The sequence below is a fragment of the Oncorhynchus clarkii genome, chromosome 9, assembly GCF_045791955.1.
Source record: "Oncorhynchus clarkii lewisi isolate Uvic-CL-2024 chromosome 9, UVic_Ocla_1.0, whole genome shotgun sequence".
Taxonomy (NCBI): Eukaryota; Metazoa; Chordata; class Actinopteri; order Salmoniformes; family Salmonidae; genus Oncorhynchus; species Oncorhynchus clarkii.
The window spans coordinates 54,715,322-54,738,491 of NC_092155.1; the positions used below are offsets into that span (position 1 = coordinate 54,715,322).

At 43.3% G+C, this 23,170-nt stretch overlaps 1 protein-coding gene across 3 annotated transcripts in view; it reads left to right on the forward strand.

The window, feature by feature from the left end:
* Nucleotides 1–23,170, forward strand: part of LOC139416585 (anoctamin 11) — a 68,535-nt gene that overhangs the window by 34,570 nt on the left and 10,795 nt on the right. For 2 of the 3 annotated variants that reach the window (XM_071165423.1, XM_071165422.1), the window contains exons 2-3: nucleotides 18,341–19,037; nucleotides 19,248–19,724. In XM_071165423.1, coding sequence (XP_071021524.1) covers nucleotides 18,362–19,037; nucleotides 19,248–19,724 — 1,153 coding nt within the window. In that variant the 5' untranslated portion in view covers nucleotides 18,341–18,361. The remainder of the gene's footprint in view (nucleotides 1–18,340; nucleotides 19,038–19,247; nucleotides 19,725–23,170) is intronic. The other variant, XM_071165424.1, reaches the window with a different exon arrangement.

Below are 23,170 nucleotides of genomic sequence, written 5' to 3' on the forward strand. Positions count from 1 at the left end.
TGGTTAAATAAAGGTGAAATAAAATACAAATAAGTATTTAACCCATTTTTTTAATGGCAAGCCTAAATAAGTTCAGGAGTAAAAATGTGCTTGACCAGTCACATAATAAGTTGCATGGACTCACTTTGTGTGCAATAATAGTGTTTAACATGATATTTGAATGACCACCTCATCTCTGTACCCACACATACAATTATCTGTGAGGTCACTCAGTCGAGCAGTGAATTTCAAACAGATTCAACCACAAAGACCAGGGAGGTTTTCCAATGCCTCACAAAGGGCACCTATTGGTAAATAGGTAAAAAATAAAAATAAAAAAAAAAAAGCAGGCATTGAATATCCCTTTGAGCATGGTAAAGTTATTAATTACACTTTGGATGACGTATCAATACACCCAGTCACTACAAAGATACAGACGTCCTTCCTAACTCCCTTGCCGGAGAGGAAGCAAACCGCTCAGGGATTTCACCATGAGGCCAATGGTGACTTTAAAGTAGTTATATGGTTTAATGCCTGTGATAGGAGACACCTGAGGATGGATCAACAACATTGTGATTACTCCACAATACTAACCTAAATGACAGCGGAAAGGAAGGATGCCTGTACAGAATACAAATATTCCAAAACATGCATCCTGTTTTTGTTCTGAATACATAGTGTTATATTTTGGGCAAATCCAACATAACACATCACTGAGTACCACTCACCATATGTTAAAGCATGGTGGTGGCTGTATCATGTTATGGGTATGCTTGTCATCGGCAAGGACTAGGGAGTTTTTTAGGACAAAAGGAAACGGAAAAGAGCTAAGCACAGGCAAAATCCTGAAGGAAAACCTGGTTCAGTCTGCTTTCCAACAGACACTTGGAGATAAATGCACCTTTCAGCAGGACAATAACCAAAACACACGGTCAAATATACACTGGAGTTGCTTACCAATACGACATTGAGGGTTCCTGAGTGGCCGAGTTACAGTTTTGACCTAAATCGGCTTGAAAATCTATAGCAAGACTTGAAAATGGCTGTCTAGCAATGATCAACAACCAACTTGACAGAGCTTGAAGAATTTTAAAAATAATAATATGCAAATATTGTACAGTCCAGGTGTGCAAAGCTCTTAGAGGCTTACCCAGAAAGACTCAAAGCTGTAATTGCTGCCAAAGGTGTTTCTAACATGTACTGACTCAGGGGTATTTATGCAAATTAGATATTTCTGTATTTAATTCTCAATACATTTGCAAACATTTTTAAAAACTTTTTAAAAACTTTGTCATTATGGGATATTGTGTGTAGATAGATGGTTGAATAATTTTGTTTTAATCCATTTTGAATTCAAGCTGTAACACAACAAAATGTGGAATAAGTCAAGGGGTATGCATACTTTCTGGAGGCACTGTACTTTAAAGTACTACTTAAGTCGTTTTTGGGGTATCTTTTTTGGGTATCTAGTTATATAAAGTACCAGTCAAAAGTTTGGACACCTACTGTACACATTCAAGGGTTTTTCTTTATTTTTTTCTACATTGTAGAATAATAGTGAAGACTTCGAAACTATGAAATGCAATCATGTGGTAACCAAAAAAGTGTTAAACAAAGTAGGCACCCTTTGCCTTGATGACAGCTTTACATACTCTTGGCATTCTCTCAACGAGCTTCATGAGGTAGTCACCTGGAATGTAGTTCATTTAACAGGTGTGCCTTGTTAAAAGATAATTTGCAGAATTTCTTTCCTTCTTAATACGTTTGAGCCAATCAATTGTGTTGTGACAAGGTAGGGGTAAAAGACCAAGTCCATATTATGGCAAGAACAGCTCAAATAAGCAAAGAGAAATGACAGTCCATCATTACTTTAAGACACGAAGGTCAGTCAATCAGGAAAATGTCAAGAACTTTGAAAGTTTCTTCAAGTGCAGTCGACCTGTGCAAAAGTGCAAAAACCATAAAGCGCTATGATGACACTGGCTCTCACGAGGACCCACCACAGGAAAGGAAGACCCAGAGTTATCGCTGCTGCAGAGGATAAGTTAGAGTTACCAGCCTCAGAAATTGCAGCCCAAATAAATGCTTCACATAGTTCAAGTAACAGACACATCTCAACATAAACTGTTTAGAGGAGACTGCATGAATCAGGCCTTCATGGTCAAATTGCTGCAAAGAAACCACTACTAAAGACAACCAATAAGAAGAAGACACTTGCTTGTGCCAAGAAACATGAGTAATGGACATTAGACCGGTGGAAATCTGTCCTTTGGTCTGAGTCCAAATTGGAGATTTTTGGTTCCAACTGATGTGTCTTTGTGAGACGCAGAGTAGGTCAACGGAAGATCTCCATGTGTGGTTCCCACATGAAGCATGGAGGAAGAGGGGGTGTGGGGGTGCTTTGCTGGTGACGCTGTCAGTGATTTATTTAGAATTCAAGGCACACTTAACCAGCATGGCTACCACAGCATTCTGCAGCGATACGCCATCCCATCTGGTTTGCGCTATCATTTGTTTTTCAACAGGACAATGACCCAAAACACACTTCCAGGCTGTGTAAGGGCTATTTGACCAAGGAGAGTGATGCCTCAGATGACCTGGCCTCCACAATCACCCGACCTCAACCCAATTGAAATGGTTTGGGATGAGTTGCACCGCAGAGTGAAGGAAAAGGAGCCAACAAGTGCTCAACATACGTGGGAACTCCTTCAAGACTGTTGGAAAAGCCTGTTGGAGAAGCTGGTTGAGAGAATTCCAAGAGTGTGCAAAGCTGTCATCAAGGCAAAGGGTGGCTACTTTGAAGAATCTCAAATATTAAAAATACTTTTCTGGTTACTACATAATTCCATATGTGTTATTTCATAGTTTCAATGTCTTCACTATTATCCTACAATGTAGAAAATAGTAAAAATAAAGAAAACCCTAGAATGAGTAGGTGTGTCCAAACTTTTGACTGGTACTGGATACTATATATATATATATATATATATATATATATATATATATATATATATATATTAGTATTCATTACTTTTATGACTTTTAGTTTTAATTTACTACATTCCTAAAGAAAATAATGTACTTTTTACTCCATACATCTTTTCAGACACCCTAAAGTACTTGTTACATTTTTGAATGCTTAGCAGGACAGGGAAATGGTCAAATTCACGCACTTATCAAGAAAACAACCCTACTTTCTCTGGTCTGGCGAACTCACTAAACACAAATGAAGTATTTGTAAATTATATACTGTATGTCTGAGTGTTGGAGTATGCCCCTGGCTATCCGTAATTTAAAAATCAAGAACATTGTGCTGTCTGGTTTGCCTAATATAAGGAATTTGAAATCATTTATTTTTTACTTTTACTTTTGATACTTAAGTATATTTAAAACTAAAGACTTTTACTCAAGTAGTATTTTACTGGGTGACTTTCAGTTTTACTTGGGTCATTTTCAGTTAAGGTATCTCTCTTGGGTGCTTTTCCACCACTGGAAGTGTTATTGTTTGCATTGATTCTATTTCCATCTTCTTGGGTACAGTATAGGACATTAGGTTTTGTGAGGCTTTGAGGCTGAGGTGTAGTGGTTACAGTAGGAGGCAGGAGCTGTGAGTAGTTGCAGGGCAGGTAAGTGCATGTCTGGAATAGGTTGGGGGGGTATTAAATGAACTGTACATTGCTGAAAGTTGGTGCTGTAGTGTTCACACACTCTTTCCACGTCTTAGTCTACACCAGGAGACAGTTCAGTTCAGCTGCAGGCCCTCTAGTGACTACACTGTAAACTGAGGAGCAGCCGTGTGTGTGTGTGTGTGTGTGTGTGTGTGTGTGTGTGTGTGTGTGTGTGTGTGTTGCGTGCATTTGTGTTTCTCACAGCAGTGTTTGTGCAGGGAGCGTGTTTTTCTCTCCCTCACTCTGCCTCCTAGAATGTTTGTTTGCCCATTTAACTCTGTGTCTCATAGGAACTGCAATCTGGCTAAGCTGTTTACAGACCTTTTTGAGGAACAAACAACTGATGCAATGATGACATTCAACAGCTTAGCAATATAACTGTTTAGTGCCTGTGAGGCTATTACATGGAGTTTGTCCCAAATAGCACCCTATTCCCTATGTTGGTCAAAAGTGGGGCGGCAGGTAGCCTAGTGGTTAGAGCGTTGGACCAATAACCGAAAGGTTGCTAGATCAAATCCCCGAGCTGACAAGGTTAAAATATGTGGTTCTGCCCCTGAACCAGGCAGTCACCCCACTGTTCATAGGCCATCATTGTAAATAAACAAAAAATTCTTAACTGACTTGCCCAGTTAAATAAAGGTTCAACAAATAAATACTAGGGAATAGAGTTTCATTTGGGATGCAGGCATGCTCTAATCGGCTTTGTTTTTTTAAACTAAGTTTGATTGAGGCCATGTCCCCAAAGACGACTTCTTGTTTAGATATAGATAGTTGATGTAACACTAATGGCTGTAGTGAGAGAGAGTGCCAAGGTGATGCTTAGAGAATACCCACAAGTAATTTAGTCTGTCTTGTGTATGACTAAGTGTGCTGTCATTGGGAAAAGACTGTGTGTGCCTGCGTCCGAGCCTGTGCGTGTCTCTGTCTGTGTCGGTGTCTGTGCTGGTTGAATGAATGTGTGTGAGGGTATATCTCTGTGTCTGTGCTACTGATTTGCCTACTGGCTTATAGCATATATCTACTTGCAGAAACGGATAGACATGCAACAGCTGCTGCACTCCAGGCTTATACGAGGATCTGTACATAAAAATGAATTAAGAGCCAATGTTTCACTTTACATAAACAGATTCAATATAGATTGCAGAATTGTCCAAGTTGAATGTATCTTTCGTTAGGAAATTAAACATATCCCTTGATCACTGACTGTTTTGCTCCTAAGCATGCATTTTTAACACCAGAATATATTGCTGTGGGAAGGAAAGTATTGACTGAGTAATTTTATCATATAGGCAAATATGATAGAATATACCATAACAAATATTGGGTAAAGTTGTGACTAAAGCACTCTTTGGATCAGACCATAATTATTGTGTGGCTGTGGGGGCTTCCCACAGTCTGTGATGTCACAGCCATATAGTAATGTTTGTTGTCTGGGGGAGGTGAAGGAGACAGCCATAACTTGACTGACTCAGACCCCACAGACAAAAACACAGCTGTGGTGGAAACATTGACAGAAGGTTGGTTCAACTATGCCTGGTGGGTTCCTTATCATCACTGATCATTGAGTCAGTGGTAAATCATTCCAGGGCTGTATATTACTATAAACTTAGAATATCCATAATGGTTATTATTAGTTATCATGTTATGACTATGTTAATCTAAGGTTTTCTTGCTGTGAGTCAACAGTTGAGTGATGGTCCTCTGAGCGATGGATTTTTATTTGAGGTCAAGAGTGATGTGCCTTCACTTAGACCTCACTGAGGTTTACAACTTAATTTACTGCAGTACACACTTTACTCCCTCCCCTTCTCTTTCCTTCATATTCCCTCCCTACGCCCCTCCCCTCCCTCTCTCTGGAGCACCGGCCCCATCACTTGTCACTCAGACAGTCTGTGTGTGTATACATGTATGCACGTGTGTGTGTTTGTGTGTATGCATGTGTGTGCTGTGTATTTAATGTGCACTTGTGGCTGTGTTTAAGTGTGTACACGTATGCATGGGTGAGAGTGGCTAGAGGTGTACAGTGCATTTGGAAAGTATTCAGACCCCTTGACTTTTTGCACATTTTGTTACGTTACAGCCTTATTTTAAAATGCTTTAAATTGTTTTGTTTTTTTACACACAATACCCCATAATGACAAAGCAAAAACAGGTTTATAGACATTTTTTCTAATTTATAAAAAATATCACATTTACATAAGTATTCAGACCCTTTATCCAGTAGTTTGTTGAAGCACCTTTGGCAGCGATTACAGCACTGAGTCTTCTTGGGTATGACGCTACAAGCTTGGCACACCTGTATTTGGAGAATTTCTCCCCTTCTTCTCTGCATATCCCCTCAAGCTCTGTCAGGAGCGTCGCTGCATAAATATATATATTTTTTAATATTTTTTTTATAAGTTACCAAAAATGTGTCATTATAATAGCAATTCAATCAATTTTAGAATAAGGCTGTAACGTAACAAAATGTGGAAAAAGTCAAGGGGTGTGAATGTACATAGGGCAGCAGTCTCTAAGGTGCAGGGTAGAGTTCCGGGTGGTAGCTGGGTATTGACTGTGTCTTTCATTTAACCCTTATTTTACCAGGTAGGTTCACTGAGAACAAATTCTAATTTACAGCAATAACCTGAGGAATATCTACAGGGGAGATGAATGAGCCAATTGGAAGCTGGGGATGATTAGGTGGCCATGATGGTATGAGGGCCAAATTGGGAATTTAGCCAGGAAACCGGGGTTAGCACCCCTAGTCTTACGATAAGTGCCATGGGATCTTTATTGACCACAGAGTCAGGACATCCAATTAACATCCCATCTGAAAGACAGCACCCTGGGGCATTGGGATATTTTGGGGGGGACAAGAGGAAAAAGTGCCTCCTACTGGCCCTCCAACACCACTTCCAGCAGAATCTGGTTTCCCATCCAGGGACCAACCCTGCTTAGTTTCAGAGACAAGCCAGCAGTGAGATGCAGGGTGGTATGCTCCTGGCTAAGGTTCAGGGCAGGGTACTGGGCAGAGGAAGGCTAGTGATGACTGTTTGATGGCCTGGATATAGACGCTGTTTATCAGTCTCTCGGTCCCAGCTTTGCTGCACCTGTACTGTCTCTGTACTCTGTACTGTCTCTAGATGTTAGTGGGGTGAACAGGCTGTGACTCGGGTGGTTGAGGTTCTTGATGATCATCTTAGCCTTCCTGTGGCCCCGTATGCTGTAGATGTCCTGGAGGGCAGGCAGTGTGCCCTCGATGATGTACATATAATTTAAATTGTAAGCAAGTGTGACTTTTTATTATACATTTGACACATTTTCTGTAGTGACATCATGTTGATACGTACAGTACATTGATCAAACGTGGAAAGGATGGAATGATACATCTAAAAGTGTACATAACATAAAACAACCAACCAGTTTTTCCCCTTGATGATATCTCATATTTTGAGTGTATTCAGAAAACATATATTTTAAAATACCCATTAGATTCACAAACTTGTCTGTTTCTCCTTTTGTTTATGAGTGTGTGTGGTGATCCTGTATTTGAATGATAAAACAGAGCTGAGGGGAAATTTTGGCCCTGGTCCTCTATGTGAATTATAAACCAGAGCTGAGAGGAAGCTTGGCTCACGGGCTGTGTGAAAGGCCCTTCCTGACAATGTTTCTTGCACACCCATATAGAGCTGAAGCCTACAGGCTGTTCCAACCACTGAGTTGGCTATGGCCTCACATAATCTAAATTGATATAGGGAGGGTTTCACACATGCACATATGCACTCATGCACAATAATACATTTCTGTCCTACAATAAAGTTAAACAGTTCTTCAATCAAAGACAGTTGTGCAGTGTTCTTCATGAGTTAATCCCTACAGTTGTACATGTTAGTATTCTGTTCAAAAATGAACCCCAGATATGGCTGCAAGGTACAGTGTCTGTCATTTACTTGCCAACTTGAAAGAGAACTATGGAGTTTGTCCTTTGAAATGTTCAAATGTTAGCATTTTAGCCTGACTCCATTTCACCTCCTGAGGCTGTGCTCTTTCATCCTTTGTTTTTTAATAGTTTGTATCTTCCCCCTACACGCAAAACAAATATTACTGCGTATATTTTAGTAATTTAGCAGATGCTCTTATCCAGAGGAATTAGGGTTAAGTGCCTTGCTCAAGGGCACATAGACAGATTTTTAACCAAGTCAGGTTGGGGATTAGAACCAGCAAACTTCCAGTTACTGGCTCAACACTCTTAACTGCTAGGCTACCTGCCAGCCTATTCAACTTTGAGGTGGTTTCTCTACCAACCCCAATCATGTTTCAAAACAAGCAGCCCTCAGTTGACTTGTCCATACCTGTCCAGATAATAAAGGAGAGAGAAAGACAAAAAATGCTGTCTTGGATCGAAACTGGAGCAGAGAAAGAGGGAGAAGTGGATGAATACCACAGATGCATCAACAGAATGTTCAAAGTACATGTACAAGTTCTGACACATGATCAGATCTGAATTAAGCAATCTTTGATTGAAAGCTGTTTGAGTGGATCTGAACTAAATGTAAATAACACATCAATAACAGAACTTGGGCAAGATGTCTTTTCAAAGTCTTAAGTTATTTAAGGCCTTCACAAATGCATCCAAATTTATGGATCTACCATAGTCAATGAAACAGTGCTGTCCATTGTTACGATGATGTGGATTCTCACACAGGATTGTTGAAAAGTTCAAACATCTCAGGGCTTCAGTTTGCTTTGTGATGAGAGGTTTTCAGTTCATCCTTAGCCTAATTTTTACAATTCAATATTATGGCATTCACCCGAATTCAATGCTATTCCTAGAAGAAGATGTCATGTAATTAGTCATTTATCCCCATCTATTAGGCAGCATCTTGCAAAATAAATGTAATCTAAATGAGACTAACCTAGATAAATGAACAGATCAATACAAAGCAATAATAGAGCACATTTGCTAATATTTTGATATCTGAATTGAGACAAAAAATCAGCCTTTAATTAGAGGACTTCCTTCATAAACTCATCAGATTTGGATTCAAATACTTTTTTAAATCGTTCAAATATTTTGACTTTACCCTGCCTAAAGTGCCAGATGGGCGGGGATTGCACTTTTGGGACTTTTCTGATGGTTCATTGTGACACAGAAGCTCAATCAAGCACAGCTAAAGTATTTGAAATGATTTCAAATAGTATTTGAACCGCAGGTTTGAAACTTACCCTCCTGACTAAGCCGAGTCTGTGTCTGCTGCTCGTCTCCCTCACACAATCTGTCTTTTTGACAGGGGGGATATTATTGTCGAGGGGACAGGATGTGCTGGTGCACCGAGAGGGGGAAGGCAAAGCTGCAGATGTCTTATTGTTTACATGCGAGAAGCTCCACATTTTTGTGGGCTTTTAAATAATAAAGTGTTGTTTGTGCTGTCCGTTGGCTAGGATCCCGACTCTTTGCCGTGTTTGTCGGAGGTCATATACTCAACAAGAAATCTTTCTAATGTTGTGTCCCTCTAATCAAAGACAGCTAAAATCACTCTCTCGCTATACTCAGGTGTGTGTCAGTCCACCAAAGTTCTCCCTGTGTGTCAGTTCTTTGTGCCATGGTAAGCCAGGTTGTCAGTATGTCTTAAAAGGGCAGGGGTAGCTGCCCTAGGATCCGAACAAGCTTAGGACCCACACCAAGTGTCAACATTAAGGGCACTTTCTTTCCCATCCATGGCCTCAGAGAACCTCACATATGGGTGCACACAGCAGACAAGGAGAAATCAGAATACCCCTTTTTAAAAACTTCTACCCAGCAAGTCACATCAACGACTTTAGTCTTTTGATTTTGAGGGAATGGTCGCAGTAAGTGGTTCAGAGTGTTGCAATCGCTTTTCAGGTGGGGTTTCATTATAAATACATTTGATGTCATTTTCATCTCAGTATCCAATCCTGAATGAATCTCCTAACATTACTCTCAGTTCTAGTGGAGGAAAGGTTTGATAATCTCCTTCATAGTCCGATACTACTTTTCCCATAGAAATATAATTACTAGTACTTAACTTGAATGGGAAAGCCCAGTCTGGCCATTTCAATGATATGGCGCTGCCTCACCAGCATAGCCGATAGTGCAGAGTCCAATGATGTCACATAGGGTATATCGGATGTCTATGGCATAGTGGCAGAGTCCCCCAATGTACTGCAGGGCGATTAATGTCACGATGTGACACGGCTTCACTGCCTCCTCACACACACACAGGACGGGGTCACACCACACCGACAGGCCACTCTGCTCCGCCTGCTCAAACACACTCATCCCATAACAGACCACATAACTCTGGACAAGGGACATAGAGGAGACGCACGACTCCATCTTCAGGACAGGTCTCTGTCTGTCCCCTGACTTTCCCTTTGAAACTGGGAAGAGATACAGAGAGATTTATGCAAGTTGATCGAGATTGAGGAGGACTGACTCTTGAAAGAGTGTTGACTGTCGTAAGGCTGTTAATCAATCCCAACAGTGACACCAGTCATCATACCATATTACCACAGTCACAATGTGCTTGTTTAACTGCCGTGAATACCACGATGACATTATTACCATGTCTATCCCATAGAGATCACACTATGTTCTGTCTTTATGGTTTGTCCTGCCAAACAGAAAACATGCTAACTTAAAGTGTCTGAGGATACAGACATGGAGTGTAACGAACGTCGTAGGTGGAAGAAGGTGAGGACCAAGGTGCAGCGTGGTACGTGTTCATAATTATTTTTAATAGAACACTGAAAAATACAAAAACAACAACGAAACAGTTCTGTCTGGTGCAGACACAGAGACAGAAAACAAACACCCACAACCAAAATGGGGAAAACAGGCTACCTAAGTATGATTCTCAATCAGAGACAACGAACGACACCTGCCTCTGATTGAGAACCATACTAGGTCAAACACATAGAAATGTAACAACCTAGATAAAAATAACATAGACTACCCACCCTGACCAACCTAACACAAAGACATAAAAAAGGAACTAAGGTCAAAAAAAGGAACTAAGGTCAAAAAAGGAACTAAGGTCAGAACGTGACATGGAGACAGAATTGAATTTCAAATCATATTTTATTGGTCACATACACGTGTTTAGCAGATGTTGTTGCGGGAGTAGTGAAATGCTTGTGCTTCTAGTTCCGACCATGCAGTAATATTTAACAAGTAATATCTAACAATTTTACAACATACACCCAATACACATAAAGGAATGGAATTAAAAATATATAAACATATAGACGAGCAATGTCAGAGCGGCACATTTAAGATACAGTAGAATCGTATAGAATATTATACAGTTTATACATTTGAGATGAATAATGCAGATATGTAAACATTATTAGAGTGGCATTATTAAAGTGACTAGTGTTCCATTTATTAAAGTGGCCAATGATTTCAAGTCCATGTATATAGGCAGCAGCCTCTCTGTGTTAGTGATGGCTATTTAACAGTCTGATGGCCTTGAGATAGATATTTCAGTCTCTCGGTCCCAGCTTTGATGCACCTGTACTGACCTCGCCTTCTGGGTGATAGTGGGGTGAACAGGCAGTGGCTCGGGTGGTTGTTGTCCTTGATTATCTTTTTGCCTTCCTGTGACATCGGGTGCTGTAGGTGTCCTGGAGGGCAGGTAGTTTGCCCCCAGGGACGCGTTGTGCAGACCGCATTACCCTCTGGAGATCCCTGCGGTTGTGGGCGGTGCAGTTGCAGGCGGTGATACAGCCCGACAGGATGCTCTCAATTGTACATCTGTAAAGGTTTGTGAGGGTTTTAGGTGACAAGACAAATTTCTTCAGCCTTCTGAAATTGAAGAGGCACTCTTACGACTTCTTCACCACACAGTCTGTGTGGGTGGACCATTTCAGTTTGTCAGTGATGAGGAACTTAAAACTTTCCACCTTCTCCTCTACTGTCCCGTCGATGTGGTTGGGGGAAACTCCCTCTGCTGTTTCCTGAATTTATGGTCATATCCATGATATATGAGTCTGATACGGGATTATGCCACAAATTACATTGTTCTTTATCATATTCAAAAGAGATGCTAGTGTACTGCTAATTAACGATGTAGGCATTCTGTCTTACAATGGCTTACTAAAATGACACAGAAACACCTACACCAAAGTTCATAACACTCCCAAATAACACCTTATAAACAAAATCAAATTATAAACTTTTGAAATGAATGAATGAAAATGTAACTTCATTAGAAATGTAATGAGTGCATGAAATACGTAACTTACTCGGATGTATTTATGGAGATTACCTTGTTGGCAGTTATCAGTAGATGCGGTGCCTAGATGGAATGGGCAGACATGGCAGGTTTGCAAGGTGTTACATGTTTTGCTGCATGATAGTAGCGACACCCTAAGGCTTTGGGGCACAACACAGTTGTAGACTGGATATGAACAGGTTATAGACTCAGACTGGATACTGTCTTATTGTACATGTGTGTATGACCATACTAACTAACTGAGTGTGTGTCAGCCAACTTGTATCTCTTATACTATCCCACACTGCTTTGGTAATAACATTTTCCCCACCTGACATGTACAGTGCCCTAATTATTGGGCCAGTGAGGCATTTTTTCTTCTTTTGGCTCAATACTCAAAGTTCGATTTGATATCTGTCACGCCCTGACCGTTTTATTTCTCTATTTGGTTAGGTCAGGGTGTGATGTGGGGTGGGCATTCTATGTTTTCTTTTCTATGTTTCTTTATTTCTGATTGAAAACCGGGTATGGTTTTCAATCAGGGACAGCTGTCTATAGTTGTCTCTGATTGGGAATCATACTTAGGTAGCCCTTTTTCCCTCCTTTCAGTGTGGGTAGTTAACTTTGTTAGAGGCATCATAGCCCTGTTAAGCTTCACGGTCGGCTTGTTTTTGTTGGTGCCATTCTAATAAAAAGGAATATGTACGCTCACCACACTACACTTTGGTCCGCTTCTTACGATGCCTGTAACAATATCAAATAATGACTATGAGGTTAAAGGGCAGACTGTCCGCTTAATTTGAGGGTATTTTCATCCTGTCATGTGTGCTCCCTCTCCGGCCTCAAGGTCATCAGGCTGCTCATTATGGTGCGTATCTGTCACCATCGTTACGTGCACCTGAGCGTCATCAGACTCACCTGGACTCCATCACCTCCCTGATTACCTTCCCTATATATGTCCCTCCCTTTTGTTCCTTCCCCAGGCAATGTTGTTTCTGTTTCGGTTCCAGTGTTAAGTCTGTGCATTGTTCTTGTTTTGTTTTATGTTGCATTTTTTTATTAAAAACACTCACTCCCTGAACTTGCTTCCTGACTCTCAGCGCACATCTTTACACATCCACATTGGGTGAACCGTTTAGAAATTTTACGTAGTCCCCCCCCATTTTAGAGAACCAAAAGTATTGGGACAAATTCACTTATTAAAAGGTTAAGTATTTGGTCCCATATTCATAGCACACAATGACTACATCAAGCTTGTGACACTACAAATTAGTGAGAAAATTATAGACACAAATATCATATCCCCTAAGACATGTCACCATCGTTACGTGCACCTGAGCGTCATCAGACTCACCTGGACTCCATCACCTCCCTGATTACCTTCCCTATATATGTCCCTCCCTTTTGTTACTTCCCCAGGCAATCTCACCCTTGCAAAAAAAGGGGAGGTTAGCTTTTTTGGGGATGGATGATATTTGTGTGTCTGTAACTTTATCACTCATCATTATTCATGATTCATTCAGGATTATCCGTAATCATGGTAATATCCACTTATATGTAGAATTGTTTCGAAATATATTATGTTATTTTTTTTACAATAAAAGTGACTCCAGAATGACACAATACATTATTTACCGTTCATTTCAATTGGGCACAAAATAATCTGAAACACAACCAAAACAAACAGCAAATTAATCCAACAAATTTGTAGAGACACAAGCTTGATGTAGTCATTGTGTGTTATGGGACCAAATACTTTGTTTTTACTACTTTAAAATACAGTGCGTTCGGAAAGTTTTCAGACCCCTTGACGTTTTCCATACTTTGTTAGTTAAGGCTTTATTCTAAAATATATTAAATTATTATTTGTTCTCATCAATCTGCACACAATACCCCATTATGACAAAGCGAAAATGAGGTTTTGAGGAATGTTTGCAAATGTATTAAACATGAACAGAAATACCTTATTTACCTAAGTATTTAGACCCTTTGCTATGAGACTCAAAATTGAGCTCAGGTGCATCTGTTTCCATTGATCATCCTTGAGATGTTTCTTAAACTTAACTGGAGTCCACCTGTGGTAAATTAAATGTATTGAATGTATTGATTTGGAAAGGCACACACCTGTCTATATAAGGTCCCACAGTTGACAGTGCATGTCAGAGCAAAGACCAAGCCATGAGGTCGAAGGAATTGTCCCTAGAGGTCCGAGACAGCATTGTGTCGAGGCACAGATCTGGGGAAGGGTCTGCAGCATTGAAGGTCCCCAAGAACACAGTGGCCTCCATCATTCTTAAATGGAAGAAGTTTGGAACCACCAAGACTCTTATAGCTGGCCGCCCGGCCAAACTAAGCAATCGGGGGAGAAGGGCCTTGGTCAGGGGAGGTGACCAAGAAACCGATGGTTACTCTGACAGAGCTCCAGAGTTCCTCTGCGGAGATGGGAGAACCTTGCAGAAGGACAACCATCTCTGCAGCACTCCACCAATCAGGCCTTTATGGTAGAGTGGCCAGACGGAAGACACTCCTCAGTAACATGCACGTGACAGCCTTGGAGTTTGCCAAAAGGCACCTAAAGGACTCTCAGACCATGAGGATCAAGATTTTCTGGTCTGATGAAACCAAGATTGAACTATTTGGCCTGAATGCCAGGCGTCATGTCTGGAGGAAACCTGGCACCATCCCTACGGTAAGGGATGGTGGTGGCATCATCATGCTGTGGGGATGTTTTTCAGCGGCACGGACTGGGAGATTAGTCAGGATCGAGGGAAAGATGAACAGAGCAAAGTACAGAGAGATCCTTGATGAACACCTGCTCCAGAGCACTCAGGACCTCAGACTGGGGCGAAGGTTCACCTTCCGACAACGACCCTAAGCACTCAGGCAAGACAATGCAGGAGTGGCTTCGGGACAAGTCTCTGAATGTCCTTGAGTGGACCAGCCAGAGCCCAGACTTGAATCCGATCGAACATCTCTGGAGAGACCTGAAAATAGGTTAATGTTTAATAATGTTTAATAACCAGTTTTTTGCTTTGTCATTATGGTATACTGTGTGTAGATTGATGAGGGAAAATATAATTTCATCCATTTTAGAATGAGGCTGTAACGTAACATAATGTGGAAAAAGGTCAAGGGGTCTGAATACTTTCCCAATGCACTGTGCATATACAGGGTGAATTTGTCCCAATACTTTTGGTCCCCTAAAATGAGGGGACTATGTACAAAAAGTGCTGTAACTTCTAAACTGTTCACCCGATATGGATGAAATAACCCTCAGATTAAATCTGACAATTGGGACTTTAACCTCGTCCAACATTTAAAGTATAGAGCCAAAAGAAGAAAAAATGCTTCACTGTCCCAATAATTATGGAGTGCACTGTATACAGTATATTCAAGATGCATTCATTTACTGTGAGAGTAATTGACTCCTCTAGTGTGGAAGGATCACAAACAGTTCCCACACCCTCTTAGATATCTTGTGTACCAGGCAACCTACCCCGAGCCATAAGGATAAAGAAGGCCTTTGTCTAAAGCAGGGAACAGGCAACCGATTGTGTCTGCATTCGTGTGTGCGTTTGTGAGTGTGTGCGTGCGTACGAGGCAGAGAGGGCTGCAACTTGCCTATCTGTGCACTCACGAGTGGGTGTGGTTATGTGAAAGGAGAAGGAGCTGTTTGTGCAGCAGGTGTGCGTCCGTGTGTGTCTCTCTTTAACTGGGAGCCTGTGCCTGTTACCTGAGTGGTGTTAGAGAGAGAGTAAAGAGAGTTACCTGTGCTGTGAGGAGGGGTGCAGTAGGAAGAGACCGATGGCTAGGAGGATGTTCTTTTACTTAGAAGGCTGCCTCTTTTTTCTTTGTCTATCTGAGTATATCAATCAAGTATGTGGTGAGAAACTACCATAGCATTATGAAGGTCTGTTGTGAGAAACTATCACAGCATTATGAAGGTCTGTTGTGAGAAACTATCACAGCATTATGGTCTGTTGTGAGAAACTATCACAGAATTATGCAGGTCTGTTGTGAGAAACTATCACAGCATTATGAAGGTCTGTTGTGAGAAACTATCACAGCATTATGAAGGTATGTTGTGAGAAACTATCACAGCATTATGAAGGTCTGTTGTGAGAAACTATCACAGCATTATGAAGGTCTGTTGTGAGAAACTATCACAGCATTACGAAGGTCTGTTGTGAGAAACTATCACAGCATTACGAAGGTCTGTGGTGAGAAACTTTCAATCATTATGAAGGTCTGTTGTGAGAAACTATCACAGAATTATGAAGGTCTGTTGTGAGAAACTTTCAATCATTATGAAGGTCTGGAAGTAGTTTCAAATGGATTAAATTCAATACTCCACTACCCCAAGTCACTAGTATAAATGGTAATCATACTCACTCACTGGATGTCTGGGTTTGAAAACTCGTATACATTCCAAGAACATCCCTCACTGTTCATAATTTCCTTATAGTTAGTAACACTAGCGTGAAGTTCAGTACTCTTATTCATGAGTCAGTGGGTGAATCATTTGTGGGCCAACGGCCCAGACTGTGACTCTCTTTCTCCCTCCCCTCTCTCTCTCTCTCTCCTCTCTCTCTCTCTCTCTCTCTCTGAATCTCTTGACCACTGATCATAACATCCAGGTTAAAGGTTAAACACCGTGAGAGAAAGATGGGTCTATATTCTCAAGTGAAAGGGTGAAAGGTCACAGGGGCTGAGGATACTGTCTCACTTGGTTTGGCCGTCTGTTGAAGGGTTCTGAATGTGTGTCTGTTGTGGCACTGGCCATGCCATCTGTAGATGAAGGAGGTGTGTGTGTGTGGAGAATAAATACAGGGGGCTGAGAGCTGTATGTGGAGCAGTCTTTAATTAAAGCAGGAAGACATGGCTCAGCAGTCGCACAGGGCCAGACCATTGTGCTCCAATGAACAGACTTCTTCCTTAACGAGTATATCTTTCACACTGTCCACAAGAGATTGTTACATAGTGAGTAAGAGGTAGAACAAACTGAAAATATCACAGGAAACATACAATTTGTGAACAGTATACATTACAAAACCTGGACAATTATGAGTGGAGGGGGCCTGTTTTGGCATACACAAACTGTAAGCAATGGCTTCGGGACAAGTCCCTGAATGTCCTTGAATGGCCCAGCCAGAGCCCGGACTTGAAGCCGATCTAACATCTCTGGAGAGACCTGAAAATAGCTGTACAGTGACGCTTTCCATCCAACCTGACAGAGCTTGAGAGGATCTGCAGAGAAGAATGGGAGAAACTCCCAAATACGGGAGTGCCAAGCTTCTAGCGTCATACCCAAGAAGAATTGATGCTGTAATCGCAGCCAAAAGTGCTTCAACAAAGCACTGAGTAAAGGGTCTGAATACTTATGTAAATGTTATATTTCAGTTTTTTATTTTTTATAAATGTGCAAAAATTTCTAAAAAACTGTTTTTGCTTTGTCATTATGGGGTATTGTGTGTAGTAGATTCATGAGGGAAAACATTTATTTAATCAATTTTAGAATATGGCTGTGATGTAACAAAGTGTGGAAAAAGTAAAGGGGTCTGAATACTTTTCGAATGCACTGTATGTGTAGGGGTACGGTGACTAGACTTCAGGATATATGATAAACAGAGTAGCAGCAGCGTAAATGATGAGTGTGTGTGTGTGTGTGTGTGTGTGTGTGTGTGTGTGTGAGTAAAGTCAGTATAAATGTGTGTGCATTTTATGTGTGTGTTGAAGTGTCAGTGTGGGTGAGTGTGTAGAGTCCTGTGAGTGTGCAGAAAAGTCCTCTCGGTGCAAGGGTCAACTCAGATAGTCCGTGTAGCCATTCTGTTAGCTATTTAGCAGTCTTATGGCTTGTGGATATAAGCTGTTCAGGAGCCTGTTGGTGTCAGACCTGATGCAACGGTACCGCTTGCCGTGTGGAACCAGAGAGAACAGTCTATTGCTTGGTTGGCTGGAGTCTTTAACAATTTTCTGGGCCTACCTTTAGACACTGCCTGACGTAGAGGTCCTTGATGGCAGGGAGCTTGGCCCCAGTGATGTACTGGGCTGTCCGCTCCTCCCTCTGTAGCGCCATGCAATCGAGGGGAGTGCTGTTTCCATACCAAGCAGTGATGCAGACAGTTAAGATGCTCTCAATGGTGCAGCTGTAGAGTTTTTCGAGGATTTGAGGGCCCATGCCAAACCTTTTCAACTTTCTTAGGGGGAAGAGCCGCTGTTGCGCCTTCTTCAGGACTGTGCCCATGTGAGTGGACCATTTTAAGTCTTTAAAGATTTGTACACTGAGGAACTTGAGGTTCTCGACCTGCTCAACTGCATTTCATGCCTTCTATAGAGGGAAGCAGGAACGAGACCAAATTATGAAGTGTTTAACAGAGATAAGTTAATACAATATAGCCTACAGTCAGTGCTGTTTTACCAGATATGGCAAGAGGATATTATGTTGGCAAAAACGTTTTCTCCTTTCTTCTGCAGCTCTCATGTGTTCTCTCAGTCATGCTTCCTGGGTATGGATTCTTCCCTCTCCCTGACTTCCAGCCTCATCTACACGCCTTCCGTTTCCGAGGAAAGAGCCCCATTATGTGGATCCCGGTCTCAGGTGAGTCCCAGGCTTTGAGCGAGGCCCCGGACGACATGCCTCTCCTCCGGCAGTGCCACCACAAGCACATCGCTGTGTGTCAGCAGGAGACTCTGACCTTCATCGAGCTGCAGCCGCCTGTGACACCCAGCGTCAAAGGCTGGGGCTCCCCAACTGCAGACACTCAACGCTTCAGCCCGTTGTCTCTGAATCATCCTAAACACACAAGTGAAGCACAAATTGGCAGTGGGAGAAGTGATTATTACACTGATTCTAATACGGACCTGAGTTTAGACTCTCCGACGCTAGGGGGCGAGGTTGAGCTGGTTATCCAGGAAGATATCAGGACCAACCCTCCAGTGCAGGAGCAGTATGAGAGACCCATGACGGTGTCATCTGTGTTTCTTCCCCTCCATGCAGCCCTCAGCCTGCCCCTGTCCCTCCCTCTGTCCTCCCTGTACAGAGACACAGACTCCTGGGACTCTCAGCCACCTGGCTCTCCATCCTCTCCTGAGCTTCCGTGGCTGCAGAGCCCAGATACCTGTCGACCCCAGAGGAGATCATCACAGAGCTCCCTCAGGGAAAAGTCCATCCGTATGTACAGTATCTATCCATTTCACATCTTCAACTCTCTGTTAGTCCTCATCATGAGAATGTTTTATCCCCCTTCACCTATTTTTATCTGTAGGACTTAAAAATCACACTTACTTCAGAAATATTTTGCACATGTCCATATTCAATATGACTGGACTGTAATTCGGGGGGAGGAATTTTCACCTGAGTCTTGTTTGTGTTGTGTCCCAGGGCGTAAGGTGCGGGTGTACTCACCAGACAGCCTGAGTGACGAGTCTCTGGCCAGCCCCATTCTGGACGGTGACTACCTTTTCCCAGGACCCTTTGACTTCTTTCTGGAAGAGGACCTCAGGGGAGACCCTGAAGACGCCGCGAGTCCCTCATCAACAGGGGGTGCCGTAGACCCCCAAAACCCCAACCCTCCAAAGATTCCACCTCTGTCCTCAGAGCCACATCAGTCGTCAGAGGACTCCTCTGTCTTGAACTCTGGGGCTGTAGAGAATTCCTCGGCCACCGGGGGGAGCGCTTTAGCCTGCTCTCGTATGGCGGAACACGAGCGGCGGCGCTTCTCTGCCTCTGAGCTGATCTCACGGCTGCAGCTGTCCCAGAGGAAGAACTCGTTCACGCTAAAGCTAGGCAAGTCGCTGTCGGCTCGCGTGGCTTCCCGTGACAGGCAGACCTCCAGCAACCTCAGCCCCAGCTCTGACTGTAAGTGTCCCGCATTAGCCAAGAATGCTAATAAATCATTTTGCAATTTGAGGCAACATTCTGTGGTGGTTGTGTGTCTGCTAGTTTCCTCCACCTCCATCTAGAGGTCTTCATGGGTCCACCTGACCCGATATGCATAAATTAATTTGAAGAAATTAAACAAGACCGCTCCAAATGGACCCTCGGACAGTCAGACCCAAAAAGGACCTTGGAAAACAGACCCAAACAGACCCATGCGGGTTCAGATCCGAGAGACCCGTTCAGATTCGAGAGTAGAGAGAGAAAGAAACCTCCAACTGTGCACTGCCAGTGCCATCAATAAACAATCTATATTGGCCAAATGATCCACAGTTACGTGTCTTTAAAAACTGCCAATAACAACTTACAAAAAAACTATTGTTGTTTTTCAATGTGTAGCATATTCAAAACATATAGTCTATTGTTTTATTGGTTTTTAATTTCCTAAAACAATAATTGTGTACCACATGGTTTAGCTGTCAGAGATTTGAGCACTAAATGCATAGGTCTGGGCATCAACTGTATGATATTCATAACAATAATTGTGTACCACATGGTTTAGCTGTCAGAGATTTGAGCACTAAATGCATAGGTCTGGGCATCAACTGTATGATATTCATATAAAAAAAATATTAAGGGAGACAACATTAGGCCTAGCGCTGTAGAGACCAAGACAAAGATAGAGATATGCCGGCATCATGTTCTCTACATCGACATGGATTTCTTTATACTTGTCAGATAAGCTACTACTGCTATACAGATATAGGCGTACAGAAAGAGGCTAATTCGTACATTTTCTAGCAGAGTATTTTTTATAAAGATAAGCATTATATTTTTTGATTAAAGGAGTAACTCTTGTAGACCTAAAACATTATTCCTCACCTCAAGTTCCACTGTCGGAGTCAGTTGTAGTGCCGACGCGCACTGCCTTCACAGGCCTGCAGTAGCTAAACCTATTCTAAACCTAATAATAGCCACACCACACCAAACTTTCACAAAAATTGCTTAACTTTATTAGGGTAAGATTAAAAGTAAGTCAAGTCATTGTTTACATCTTGCCTTCTATGGTTATTCCTATTCATGGTTTGAGTGCGAGTAGCATAGTGGGCCTACAGGTAATTCTATTATATTGCAACAAACACAACGTTACAACAAAAATGGCAAAACAGAATGAAATCTTTTAAAAAGTTTTGAACAGGCTTATTTTGCAGCTATTAACAACAAAGGTGATTGCCTACCTTAGGCTTACCCAACAAAGGTGATTGCCTACCTTAGGCTTACCCAACAAAGGTGATTGCCTACCTTAGGCTTACCCAACAAAGGTGATTGCCTACCTTAGGCTTACCCAACAAAGGTGATTGCCTACCTTAGGCTTACCCAACAAAGGTGATTGCCTACCTTAGGCTTACCCAACAAAGGTGATTGCCTACCTTAGGCTTACCCAACTGTCACGCCCTGACCATAGTTTACTTTGTATTTTCTATGTTTTGATTGGTCAGGGTGTGATCTGAGTGGGCATTCTATGTTTCATGTCTTGTTTGTCTATTTCTATGTTCAGCCTGATATGGTTCTCAGTCAGAGGCAGGTGTTCGTCATTGTCTCTGATTGGGAACCATATTTAGGTAGCCTGGGTTTCACTGTGTGTTGGTGGGTGATTGTTCCTGTCTATGTGTTTTCACCAGATAGGCTGTTTAGGTTTTCGTTACGTTCGTTACGTTCTTTATTTTGTAGTATTTGTATTGATTCGTGTTTTACATTTGTTCATTAAAACATGGATCGCAATCTACACGCTGCATTTTGGTCCGACTCGCCTTCGCATCAAGAAAACCGTTACAGAATCACCCACCACCAACGGACCAAGCAGCGTGTCAACAGGCAGCAACAGCAGCGTAAAGAGGAATGGACATGGGAGGACGTTTTGGATGGCAAGGGCTGTTACACTTGGGAGGAGATACTGGCTGGAAGAGATCGCCTCCCATGGGAACAGGTGGAGGCACTTAGGAGAGCTGAGGCAGCCGGAGAGAGGAGCCGGCGATATGAGGGAACACGGCTGGCAAGGAAGCCCGAGAGGCAGCCCCAAAAATTTCTTGGGGGGGGGCTAACAGGGAGTATGGCTACGCCAGGTAGGAGACCTGCGCAAACTCCCTGTGCTTACCGGGGGGCTAGAGAGACCGGACAGGCACCGTGTTATGCAGTGGTGCGCACGGTGTCTCCAGTGCGGGTGCATAGCCCGGTGCGGTATATTCCAGCTCCGCGTGTCTGCCGGGCTAGATTGAGCGTCGAGCCTAATGCCATGAAGCCGGCTCTACGCAGCTGGTCCCCAGTGCGTCTCCTTGGGCCGGCTTACATGGCACCAGCCTTGCGCTCGGTGTCTCCGGTTCGCCTACATAGCCCAGTGCGGGCTATTCCACCTCTCCGCACTGGCAGGGCGACCGTGAGCATTCAACCAGGTAAGGTTGGGCAGGCTCGGTGCTCAAGAGCTCCAGTGCGCCTGCACGGTCCGGTTTTTCCAGTACCACCTCCACACCCCAGCCCTCCGGTAGCAGCTCCCCGCACCAGGCTTCCTGTGCGTGTCCTCGGCCCAGTACCACCAGTGCCAGCACCACGCATCAGGCCTACAGTGCGCCTCGCCTGTCCAGCGCTGTCGGAGCCCTCCTCCTCTCCAGCGCTGTCGGAGTCTCCCGCCTGTTTAGCGCTGTCAGAGCTTTCCGTCTCTACAGCGCTGCCGGAGTCTCCCGCCTGTTCAGAACTGCCAGTTAGCATAGAGCTGCCAGTTAGCATAGAGCTGCCAGTTAGCATAGAGCTGCCAGTTAGCATAGAGCTGCCAGTTAGCATAGAGCTGCCAGTCTGCATAGAGCTGCCAGTTAGCATAGAGCTGCCAGTCTGCAAGGAGCTGCCAGTCTGCAAGGAGCTGCCAGTTAGCATGGAGCAGCCAGGGCCGCCAGTCAGCATGGAGCAGCCAGGGCCGCCAGTCAGCATGGAGCAGCCAGGGCCGCCAGTCAGCATGGAGCAGCCAGGGCCGCCAGTCAGCATGGAGCAGCCAGGGCCGCCAGTCAGCATGGAGCAGCCAGGGCCGCCAGTCAGCATGGAGCAGCCAGTCAGCATGGAGCAGCCAGTCAGCATGGAGCAGCCAGAGCAGCCAGTCAGCATGGAGCAGCCAGAGCAGCCAGTCAGCATGGAGCAGCCAGAGCTGCCAGTCAGCATGGAGCAGCCAGTCAGCATGGAGCAGCCAGAGCTGCCAGTCAGCATGGAGCAGCCAGTCAGCATGGAGCAGCCAGAGCTGCCAGTCAGCATGGAGCAGCCAGTCAGCACGGAGCAGCCAGAGCTGTCAGTCGACCAGACTCTTCCAGATCTGCCAGTCGACCAGACTCTTCCAGATCTGCCAGTCGACCAGACTCTTCCAGATCTGCCAGTCGACCAGACTCTTC